Source organism: Mobula hypostoma, chromosome 5 (assembly GCF_963921235.1).
Source record: "Mobula hypostoma chromosome 5, sMobHyp1.1, whole genome shotgun sequence".
In the NCBI taxonomy this organism is placed as follows: domain Eukaryota; kingdom Metazoa; phylum Chordata; class Chondrichthyes; order Myliobatiformes; family Myliobatidae; genus Mobula; species Mobula hypostoma.
The window spans coordinates 32,625,673-32,638,178 of record NC_086101.1 but is presented as its reverse complement, the minus strand read 5'-3'; the positions used below and the strand labels follow the sequence as shown (position 1 = coordinate 32,638,178).

At 42.9% G+C, this 12,506-nt stretch overlaps 1 protein-coding gene across 8 annotated transcripts in view; it reads left to right on the top strand.

The window, feature by feature from the left end:
• atp11a (ATPase phospholipid transporting 11A) overlaps positions 1–12,506 on the top strand; it is a 172,343-nt gene that overhangs the window by 56,782 nt on the left and 103,055 nt on the right. For all 8 annotated transcript variants that reach the window (XR_010018007.1, XM_063048311.1, XM_063048310.1 and 5 more), the window contains 6 exons: positions 272–379; positions 696–824; positions 1,906–2,009; positions 7,673–7,723; positions 8,406–8,470; positions 9,426–9,507. Coding sequence is in view for 7 of the 8 variants with exons in the window: in XM_063048311.1 (XP_062904381.1) it covers positions 272–379; positions 696–824; positions 1,906–2,009; positions 7,673–7,723; positions 8,406–8,470; positions 9,426–9,507 (539 nt within the window). In the remaining variant the exon portion in view is untranslated. The remainder of the gene's footprint in view (positions 1–271; positions 380–695; positions 825–1,905; positions 2,010–7,672; positions 7,724–8,405; positions 8,471–9,425; positions 9,508–12,506) is intronic.

Sequence of the window (12,506 nt, the reverse complement as noted above, 5' to 3'; positions counted from 1 at the left end):
TTGGGTGTATTTGAAATCATATCATTTTTGTTCTGCATCAACGTCTTTATTTCTTTTCCTTTGGAATTAGTTGCAGAGGACATGAAGATTGAAATGTTCAGTAAATATTAACTATGAAGTAACATGTGGAGAACTGGAAGCAGGGCAGCTGTGAATTCATTGCCACATGCATTCTGACCTTGTCATCAACTTTATAATTGGGATTCCACTTGGAGTGATTGGAGATGGTAATGTTTGCTTCCAATCAAATGCATTCATTCTCCGTTGACAGGGTTATGAAGATTGGCTTCGGCATAAAGCAGATAATGCAGTGAATAAATGTCCTGTTCACATCATCCAGGATGGAAAGCTGGTTCAAACACAGAGCAGCAAACTGCAGGTATGCAAATGGTAGAAATCTCTAGATCAGCACGGGAGAAGAAGCAGATTCAGAGTGTGGACGAGGTGGAACCGAGAGGGGATTGGTAGGGCTCTGTCTGTGAGTTGGGTGGGGTTTGAGTTGGTGTGGGTTAGAGTTGAAGTGTAAGGCTAAGGCACAGTAGAGGGGCTGAGATTGGGATGAGGATATCAGCTGAGATGTTGACCTGAGGGAGGAGAGTATTTGGATTAGGAAGAAGTGTGAGCCAAGGGCATTTGAAAGGTGGTGAGAGGAAGAATCTGTTACACTTTTCATAAAGGTTTCAATCTACCCGCAGGTCGGTGACATTGTGATGACCAAAGAGAATGAAACTTTTCCCTGTGACATGGTCTTCTTATCGTCAAGTAGTGACAATGGGACATGTTTTGTCACTACCGCGAGCTTGGATGGAGAGTCAAGTACAAAGGTACATTCTGAAAGATTGCATCTGGCTGTGAATGCCCTTACTTGAATGATTTCCATTCAATAAGAAGAGTCCATGCTTTCAACAGAATTCACTTGCCCATCTCGCTTGACCCATTGTATACAAAGTAAAGCCTTGCACACTGCTATTTAACCTATTTAAAACTTTGTCTATATACAATATATTTGTAGGTCATGTAACTTGTGAAGCTTCATAGCTAAGTTTGACCCTTTTAAGACCGGTTTACACACGCAATGCTGGAACCCTATTCAAGTTCACATCCTTACTGGCTATTGTGGATAGTCAGACCACCTACATTCTCATCTAAGTCAATTAAATTTATGACAAGGTCCCAAAAATAATTTCTGTGGCACACCACAGGTTATTGACTTCCATTTAACAAAAAAATCTTTACCACTACCCTGTGCCCCCTTTCACCATGCCAATTTCCGATTCAGTTTGCCACCATGGCTTGGATCTCATGTGCTTTGATCTTCTGAAGCAGCTGACTGTATGGACCTTGTTGAAGGACTTGGGGAAAGTCCATGTGCACCTCATCTATTGCCCTGCCTTCACCAATTTTGTTGGTTGTCTCCTCAAACATCTCCATCAGTAGTTGCAGAAGTAGTTGGGGATAGTTTTAGACTTGGAGGGGAACCGGACAATGATGTTGCTTTTAGGTGGTACGTCCAACTTGACATGAGAGTTGCTACTTTAAGCTGCTGTTTGGCCACCTCCCGATCAACATTCCCCACAGTTTGTGGTGTATTATTACTTTCCCCATGTTTCATGTGATTTGTGTGCTGTGGAGATTTTAAGAAAAGTTGTTATTCCTCCCCACGCCTTGTGGCGCATCAGGCGGCAACCTTGCTGTTCCTTTAGCGTTTTGTCTGTTTCTTACGAGGCCAAGTTGCTAGAACCCGCTCAGATGGAAAGTGTGCAAGGAGCCAGCCATATTCTATACCTCGAACTCCAGTGCTGATGCCACTACACCAGCTAATTCAGAAAGGTGCTGGATACTATTTGTGCCTCAGATGAATTCAAGTGAGAACAGATGTTTAAGAATTCACATTTCTTCTTTCAGACATATCATGCTGTTCAAGAAACAAAATCTTTGCGGACTGAGGCAGAATTGGACTCTCTGAATGCCACAATTGAGTGTGAGCAGCCCCAACCTGATCTGTACAAGTGAGTGCTGGTAGAACTGGGGCAGCAATGGTAGGAAGGGTGGGTGGTTCCTAACAGTTTGTGTACTTTTCCAGTAATGCACGCATACTAATCACAAACATTCTTGTATCCCTAGATCCTTCAATTTCCCATTTACTTAAATCCCTCATTCTCTGCTCTTTTTAGTATCCAAGAGTCCAGTTTCCGTCACCTCTCACTCTTTGTATCCGTCAGTATCCCACTTACTCATCACTTCATCACCCCGTAATGTAACAGCCAGCTTAATCCCCAAGAAAATTGGCAAAAACCTGAGATGTAAAACGTACCATGGAAAAATTAGGTAATCTACCTTCTTATTTTTTTTAAAGAATTGCAGAACATTTCCTTGGTGAGAGACTAAAAGACATAGATTATCAGGTTGGTGTCGGATCGCAAGAGAGGGAATTTGAATTCGTTGAATGCCGGTGAAATGGCTTTTTCGAGCATCTTGTACTTGAGCCTAATTGGGGAAAGGTTATCTTGGACTGGGTGTTGTGTAATAAACCTGACCTTGGGGAGCTTAACCGAAAGGAACCATAATATTGAATTCATACTGCAATTTGAGAGGGAGAAGCATAACTCGCATGTATCTGTATCGCAATGGAAGAAAAGGGAATTACAGAGGCATGAGAGAGGAGCTTGCCCAGGTGGATTGGAGGAGGATACTGTGGGGTTGATGGCAGAGCAGAGATGGCTGAAGTTTCTGGGAATAGTTCGCAAGGCGCAAGGTAGATGTGTCCCACAGCGGAAGAAGCTCTAAAATGGCAGGGGTAGGCAACCATGTCTGACAAAGGAAGTTAAGGACTGTGTAAAAGCCAAGCATATACCATAGTAAAAGTGAGTGGGAAGTTGGAGCTTTTTAAGTCCAACAAAAGGCAACTAAAAAGCTATAAGAAGGAAAAATGAGGGCAAACTAACCTACAATATAAAGCAGGATACCAAAAGTTTTCTCAGTTATATAAGAGTAAAAGGGGGGGGGTGAGAATTGATATTGGACCACTGGAAAATGATGCTGGTGAGGTGGAAGTCACATCATTCTCTTTAAGAAGGGAGGAAGGCAAAAGAAAAGAAATTCTAGGTCAGTTAGTCTAACCTCAGTGGTTGGGAAAGTGTTGGAATCTATTATTAGGGATGAGGTTTCAAGGCACTTGGAAACTAATAATAAAACCATAAAATATAGGAGCAGAAGTAGGCCGTACAGTCCATCGAGCCTGCTCTGCCATTCAATCATGGGCTGATGTAATTCTTACAGTCATCCCCACTTCCCTGCCTTCACCCCATACCCTTTGATGCCCTGGATAATCAAGAACCTATCTATCTCTGCCTTAAATACACCCAATAACTTGGCCTCCACAGCTGCTCGTGGCAACAAATTCCACAGATTTACCATTCTCTGACTAAAGTAATTTCTCCACATCTCTGTTCTAAAAGAACGTCCTTCAATCCTGAAGTCGTGCCCTCTTGTCCTAGAATCCCCTACCATCTGTAATAACTTTGCCATAAAATAAGTCAAAGTCAGCATAGTTTCTGTGAAGGGAAATCTTGTCTGACAATCTGTTAGAATCCTTCCAGGAAGTAACAAGCAGGATGGAAAAGGAGAAGTAGTGGATGTCATCTACTTGGATTTGCAGAAGGAATTTGATAAGGTGCCACACATGAATGAGGCTGCTTAACAAGATAAAATCCCATGGCATTACAGGAAACATACTGGCATATATAGAGGAATAGCTGACAGGCAGGAGGCAATGAGTGGGTATAAAAGGGACCTGTTTTGGTTGGCTGCCGTTGAATAGTATTCCTCGGGTCAGTTTTGGGCCCACTACTCTTTACATTGTTTGTCAAAGATTTGGATAATGGAATTGATGGCTTTGTGGCAAAGTTTGCAGATAATACGAAGATAGGTGGAGGGGTAGGTAGTGCTGAGGAAGCAATGCAATTGCAGCAGGACTTAGACAAGTTGGAAGAATGGGCTAAAAAGTGGCAGATGGAATACAGTGTTGGGAAATATATGATAATGCCTTTTGGCAAAAGGAACAATAGTGCGAACTATTATCTAAGTGGGGAGAAGACTCAAACATCAGAGTTGCAGGGGGACTTGGGAATCCTCACGCAAGACTCCATAAGGCTAATTCACAGGTTGATCTGTGGTAAAAGAAGGCAAATGCAACGTTGGCATTTATTTCAAGGAGAATAGAATATAAAAGCAAGGAGATAATTCTAAGCCTTTATAAGACACTAGTCAGGTCGCACTTGGAGTATTGTCAACAGTTTTGGGCCCTATATCTTGGAAAAGATGTGTGTTGTCATTGGAGAGAGTCCAGAGGAGGTTCATGAGGATGATTCTGTGAATGAAGGAGTTAACATATGAGGAGAGTTTGGCAGCTTTGCTCCTGTACTCACTGGAATTTAGAGAAATGTGGGCGGATCAAATGTTCAAAGGACTAGATAAGGTAGATGTGGAGAGGATGTTTGCTGTGGTGGGGGTATCCTGAACTAGAGGGCACAGTCTCAAAGTTGAAGGGTGACCCTTTAGAGCAAAGGTAAGGAGTAATATTTTAGCCAGAGTAGTAAATCTGTGGAATGCTCTGCCACAGACTGTGGTGGAGGCCAAGTCCATGGGTATATTTAAGGCAAAAGTTGATTGTTTCTTGATCGGTCAAAGGATATGGCGAGAAGGCAGGTGTATGGGGTTGAGTGGGATCCAGGATCAGCCATGATGGAATGGTGGAGCAGACTCGATGGGCTGAATAGCCTAATTCTGCTCCTATGTCTTATGGATGGATTCATTGAGTCGGTCAACCGGCGGAGAAACAAGCCTTGTGTTACAACATGTTGACAATGAACACCTATGTTCACTAATCCTACATTTAATCCCATTTATCTCTCCCACATTCCTATCAACCCCCCTCCCCAACCCCAAATTCTGCCGCTCACCTAGTGGGCATTCACAGTTGAACTCCCATCCTGCACGTCTTTGAGATGTGTGAGGAAACTGGAGCAGCCTGGCCTTCCAAGTAGTGACAGGAAGAATGCCAGTTCTACATAGATAGCAGTGGAGGCCAGGATTCAACTTGAACTGCAGGACCTGTGGACGGCAGCTCTGGAACTAGGTGTCACAGTCTCAAAACAGGCCAGTCATTCAGGACTGGAATGAAATGTAATTTTCTCACCTGGATGGTCATGTATCTTTCCAATCCTAATTCCAGGTGTGCTGTAGAGGCCCAGTCACTGAATCTCAAATCTCTTACTAACTCTTCCTTCAGTTAGTCCTGACGAAGAGTCTTGGCCTGAACCGTCGACTGTACCTCTTCCTAGAGATGCTGCCTGGCCTGCTGCGTTCACCAGCAACTTTGATGTGTGTTGCCAGTCACTGAATGTTAGGTTTTTGGGTATTAAGAGGATTGAGAATTAAGGGAATCAAAATCAAGTTTATTATCATTGTTTTTGTGAAGTGAAATTTGTTTTGCGGCAGCTGTACTGAGATTTTTAAAAAATCATCTGTGTTTTCTGCTGTGCAAAAGATCATGAGAAGCCCAATGCTCTACTGCTTTTACTCATTTTTCTGTTGATCCTAATCTTCTCCCTACTGCAACTTCTAACATCTGACCTACCACATGCTCACCACCCATCTATGTCCTGCTTTTCCTTCATTCTCATGCTGGCCAAATCTCACTCTCTCTTAGTGATTGATCCCATTGAATACCACACTCATCCAGTCCCCAGATGCCTATTAAGATTGTACTATCTCCCCACTCTCTGTCAATATCTGGCCAATCTAATTCCTCACTCTCACTTTTGACATTCAACCCAATCTAACCAGCTATTCTTCCTTGATTTCTCTGAAAAGTACCTGATTCTTTTTGAAGATTTGTGTCTTCAGGTTGTGCAAACAAAAAGATGGATGACCCATCGTAAATGAAAAATTGTTGAGACAGTTCATCCTACAGTTTTGTTTGAAGTACTTTACATTATTTTCTTGTCTGACTCGGATCTCCATTATAATACCATAAGACATAGGAACAAAATTGAGACCATTCAGCCCATCAACTCTGCTCCACCATTTGGTCATGGCTGATTTATATTCCTTCTTAACTTAATTCTCCTGTCTTTGACATCCATATTAATCAAGAACCTATCAACCCTTGCTTTAAATAAGCCCAATGACTTTCGTCTCTGCAGCTGTCTGTAGCTATGAATCCCATAGATTCGCTACCATCTTGTTTTTTTTAAAAAAAATTGTTCCTCATCTTTGTTCTAAGGGGACATCCTTCTATTCTGAGATGGTGCCTAACAGTTGGCCCTCAACTCTCCAACTATTGCAAATGTCCTCTGCACGTTCACTGTATCCGGCCCTTTCAATATTCTGTAGATTTCAATGAGACCACCCCCCTCATTCTTCTAAATTGTAGTGAGTACAGGTTCAGAGCCATGAAACGTTCCTGATACATTAACCATTTAATTCCCAGGATCATTCTTGTCAACCTCTTTGGGCCCTCTCCAATACTACCACATTCATCCTTGGATATGGCTCTCATAACTACTAATAATGTGCTTAAGCTCCAAATGTGGTCTGACTAGCACCTTATAAAGCTTCAGCATTGCATCATTTTGTATTCTAGTCCTTTCAAAGCATTTGCCTTCCTTATTGCTAATTCATCCTGCAAGTTATCCTTTAGTGAATCCCGTACTGGGACTCTAAAGCCCCCTTGCACCTCAGACTTTTGAATTTTCTCCCCATTTAGAAAATGGTCTATGCCTTTATTCCTTCTACCAAAGTGCTTCCAAACATGAGATTCCATCAGCCACTTCTTTGCCCATTCTGCTAATCTGTCCAAGTCCTCTCCAGACTCTACCTCCTGAAAACTACCTACTGTCTTTGTAATCTTCTGCAAATGTGGTCACGAAGCCATCAGTTCTGTCATCCGGGTCAGTAATGTGAAAAGTAGCAGACCCAACACCAACCCCTGTGGGACACCACTAGTCATTGGCAGCCAACCAAAAAAGGCATTTTGTTATTCAACAACAAAATCCAATTGTTAATCAATAAATGCGTCTATCAAATCCCATGTTAAATCAGTTTAAACCCTCAATCCTGGTGGAAGGAGCCCGCATAGTATTTGTAAAATGTGGTCAGTAAGTTTATTTTGTACACATTTATACCTGTGAAAGTGTAAGCCATTACATATGAATCACTCCACTAAAAAACAGGTTTATCAAAATACTTATCCATTGTTAAATCTCTAACTTTTCTGCTCTGCTATTAATAGTGGCAGATTCTGAGCCTGAGAAATGGGAATAGTTTCCCAGTACTGGTAGCAGTTCCTTTTCCTTCTACCTTGGTGATGCATTTACCTGGTGTTGGATAATGATTCATTGCATGGTCATTCGTTCCTCTATCTTGTCTAACATTTCCCTCAACCATTCCAGCTCTACCCTCCCCTCTAACACCCACCGTTCTCTCTGAGACAATCATACTTATTTGAAGTGTTGAGATCAGTTCAATTAATCAACGCATGAGGATGAGACTATGTGATTTCTGCCCTCTTGTCATGGAGGGGATGGTTGGGTAGTCTCTAAACTTGGATTCTAATTTCCACAAACCCTACTAACAGCATTGTTTGCGATGATTTTTTTTCCACTTGTAGTTTTGTTGGTCGAATCAATATTTACCATGAGTCAGAGGGGCCAATTGCAAGGTAAGTAGAATTTGTTTTAATCTCCTGTAATACATAGTAAATATCTTGATTTCCTATGTATTAGATTGAGTCCTACAACATGGAAACGTGTCCTAGTGATTCTTGCACTTTTTTTTTTAAACAATGTGCCAGGAAACCAGAACACTTAGGCAAACCCACACTATCACAGACTCTACGTGCACGTGACCAGAGGTTGTGATGGAACATGTGTTGTTTTAGTGATGAGGCAGCAGCTCTACGAGTTGCACCACAATGCTGCCCGGTATTCTGGAAAAAAATTGAGCCTGAGAAATGGGAATAGTTTCCCTGTACTGGTAGCAGTTCCTTTAGATTCTTCTACCTCGGTGATGCATTTACCTGGTGTTGGACTATGATTCATTGCATGGTCATGTTGTTCCCCCATCTAGTCTAATATTTCCCCAAACTGTGCCCACCCACCCCAAGTTATGTCTTAACTTCACATTGCCTCATTTACTTTAGGGCATCCTCTGCTTAGATAATTTAATGTGACCCATACAGTTTTACTTACTGTGTGAGAGAAGAGATCTGTATTTGTTTGTAAATCTCACCTTGGCTGAGGAACATACCTAGCCTCCATTTACAAAACAATTTAATGTCACCTAAACATTGCAATTTTCTTTTATATCTGTACTTTTTCTAAAAACTTTTAAACTTTCGACAGGCCTTTGGGATCGGAGAATGTGCTGCTGAGAGGAGCAACTTTAAAAAATACACTATCAGTTTATGGTAAAAACGCCTTCTAACTTTTTATGTATGTTGGTGTAGTTCCATTCATGGTGGTATGCAGTTTTATTTTTCTATTCACTTAGTGCTAGTCATTTTATAATGTTTAGGTCAAGTGTGTCTACTCCCTTGGTTAGAACAGTCCTCCTGACTCCTGTAAATGGTCTGAATACCTCCTATTCAGGAATATGTTCACTGAAGCAGAAGTGATATAAGCATTCGTAACATTAGGACCTCTAGCCTTCAATCAAGTTCAACTTTGTTTTCATAGGCGTAATACCTACAGCTTTTTGCAGCAGCACAGTGGCTGACAAGAAAACAAATTTACCTGAACTTAAACATAAACTTTACAAGTATGCAAAAAAAACCAATAAAACAAACAAGATGTTGAGGATTGAGTTGGGGGGGGGGGGAAGGAAAAAAATAGTTTGAGGTATTCAGGTTTTTCTTGTTGTTTTAAGAACCTGCTAGCAGTGGGCACGAACCAGAAAGCCTGACTTGTGAGTTCTTTAATTTGGCTGATCGAAAGTGTTTTAATGCAGTGAAGCTGGTTACAAATTGTTCAAGTGCTTTAAGCTGCCTCACTTTGTGAAATTACGTGAGGTAGACATTTCATTTGCAGTTATACTGCCAAAATATTGCAGTAACAATAAAATCCTTAAGTTTATTAGGAAATTTAAATTTACTGCATTTAATTCTCATCTATCCAGAGGATTAATTAGCAACAATATTTGATCATTTAACTTGCACAGCTATTTGGTAGTTTCTTTGGTAATTCCTCAAATTGGATTTGAATCTGCTTAGATGTGGGACTTCAGAGAATTAATTATAAGTAATTGAATTGTGCTCCATTGTTGAAAATCTAGAGAATAGTTGCTGGAAGCATTAGGAAACATTGATATTTGTGCAGTATTTCATATAGTTTGTTTTACTCCATTATACTTTGCTTGTGTTTCAGGTGTGGCAATATACACGGGCATGGAAACCAAGATGGCATTGAATTATCAATCCAAATCTCAGAAGCGTTCTGCTGTAGAAAAGTGAGCTCCCTGACATTACCACTTGAAACCAGAATACTGAGACTAATACATTTGCAGAATTGCTCTGAAAATGTATTCCTGGTGGTATAAAGTAGTCTTTTTGGTTTTTGCTATTGATTCATATTAGTAATTTCAGTGAGAATGCATTAGACCTCGGCGATTAAATATTGGGAAGACCAAAGTGTTGCTTTAAGTCTTTTGCATTGATTCAGTTCCTTAACCACCAACTCCTGTCTCTGTCTGGGCTATGGGTTCCTAACCTGGGGTCCATAGTTAGAGTTAGTTAGTGGCCTCCGTCGGTCGTGGTCGACCATGGGTACTGCGCCTCTGGGAGTCACTGGTTTGTCAAGCATCGTCGACTGTGGCTATTGAGGCTGATCCTAGAACAGCAGGCTCTGCCACAGTTGCTGCATGCGTAGGGCGTGGTGGAATTGTCCGCTGTGCTCTCCGTTTACCTCCGCTCTTCAAACTGACTCAGGATCACTCTTTCGCCTCGCTCTAGGTGTTGCTGAAGAGTACCTCGCCATTTGTTGCGGTCATCTGCTCTATCCTCCCAGCACTCTGTTGATTTTTAAGGCTTTCATGTCGCACTTGCAGAGGTCCTTGAGGCGAAGCTGGGGTCTACCAACGTTCCCCTTGCCTGTTGCTAGTTCTCCACAGAGGATGTCCTTGGGCAGTCTATCATCCTTCATACGACGGACGTGGCCCAGCCAGCGCAGTCTGCATTGTCTTAAAAGTGTGAACATTGTGGGAAGTCCAGCGCGGGAGAGGACCTCAGAGTCTGGGACTTTGTCTCTCCAGGTGATGCCGAGGATGCAGCGAAGGCTGCACAGGAGAACACTATTGAGTTTCCTCTCCTGTTTGGAATAGATGGTTCAAGTCTCGCTACTATACAGGAGGGTGCTGATAACGCATGCATTGTATACGACAGTCTTGGTCTTTGTAGTGAGTTTCGGATTCTCCCAGACCCGTGAGGAGAGTCGAGCAAGGACCGATGCTGTTTTGCCAATACGCCTGTTGATTTCGGCATCGAGGGAGAGAGTGTCACTAATGGTCGACCCCAAGTACGTGAACTCGTGGACCACTTCTAGATCGTAATTATCGATGGTAATGACAGGTGTCTCCACTACGTTCTGGGCAAGGACATTTGTTTTCTTTAGGCTGATGGTAAGCTCCAAGTCCTTGCATGCCTTAGAGAAGCGGTCCATGAGAGTTTGTAGTTGCTGTTTGGTGTGCAAGGTTATAGCAGTGTCATTGACAAACAGCATGTCATGCAGGGTTGAACAGCTGCCCATCAGACCTAGTGTGCATGTAGATGTCTTCTGTCGACGACCCAAAGACGTGCTTCAATAGCAGAGAGAAGAAGATGCCGAATAATGCTTGGCCAGCACGCATCCTTGTTTGACTCCACTATGAATAGCGAAGGATTCTGATGAGCTGCCATCATACTGAACAGTAGCCCTCATGTCGTCATGGAATGACTTGATGATACTTTGGAGTTTTAAGGGACAGCTGATCTTGAGAACCTGAAAGAGCCCATCCCTGCTGACAAGGTCGAAAGCCTTGGTCAAGTCGATGAAAGCGACGTAGAGGGTTTTCTGTTGTTCCCTGCACTTCTGGAGTTGATGGAGTGAGAAAATCATGTCAACAATTGACCTCCTTGCACAAAAACCACATTGAGACTCAGGGTAGACCCATTCTGCCAGAGTTTGTAGACATGCCAGAGTTACATGAGCAAAGACCTTGCCGACAATACTCAGGAGGGAGATACCCCTGTAGTTGTTGCAGTTGCTCCTATCACCCTTGTTCTGGTACAAAGTGACGATTTTGGAGTCGCGCATGTCCTGTAGCATGGCTCCTTCCTTCCAGCACTGATGGAGGACCTCATGTAAAGGTTGGAGGAGTGAGCTCTTGCAGTGTTTGATCAGGTCTGGAGGAATCCCATCATTGCCAGGAGCTTTCCCTGGGGACAGACTGTCAATTGCCTTGCTGAGGTCCTCAATGATTGGCTCGGAGTCGAGTTCATCCATGACTGGTAGACAATCGATGGCATCAATGGCTGAGCTAACAACATTTTCCCTCGAGTAGAACTCAGAGTAGTGATCTACCCAGCGTTCTATCTGCTTGCTTTTATCGGTGATTATTTCACTGCTTGATGACTTCAGGGGTGCTGTCTTGCTCTGCGATGGGCCAAGGGCCTTCTTGATACCATCATACATCGATCTGATGTTGCCTGTCACAGCTGCTGTCTGAATGTCCTCACTGAGCTGGAGCCAGTAGCCATTGTGCACTGTCTTGCAGTCTGTTGCACTTTGCTTCTAGTAGCTCGAAGTGCCTGGAATGTTTGGTCGGATAGTGAGCGCTTGTACTCTGTGAGAGCTGCACGCTTGGCTTCGGTGACAGGAGTCATGATGTTGGACTTTGCTTCAAACCAGTCACTGGTGTTTGTGGTCTTTCTTCCAAAGATAGAGAGTGCTGATTCGTGGATGGTGTCACGAAGGTATGACCATTGTTCTGTTGCAGTATCTCCTTGTGAGGAGGTAATCATAACACTCCGTACTGACTGTTTCATCTCTATTGTGTTGATGCGAGGTTTGGGAACCCCCTTGGATAACGGCATTAAAAATAGTTGGGAACCTGTGACCTAGAGGGTCTCTGAACCAGGCTGTTCACAACTGATCCCTACATCAATTCTTCAGCCACACATTCAACTGTCATATTATTCATATTCTTGCCCTCACTGGTGCATGGCACAGAGATCACTATCCTTGAGGTCTTGTTTTTCAGCTTCCTACCTAACTCCCTGTATTCTCCCTTCAGGGCTGCATCCCTCTTCCTACCTATGTCATTGGTACCAATGTGTACCATAACTGCTCATCCTTAAGGATGCTGTGGACCTGATCCAAGATGATCCTGGCATCTGGGGGGCGACATGTCATCCAGGGGTCTCTTTCACACCCACAAAATCTCCTGTCTGTTCCCATAACTATTGAATCTCC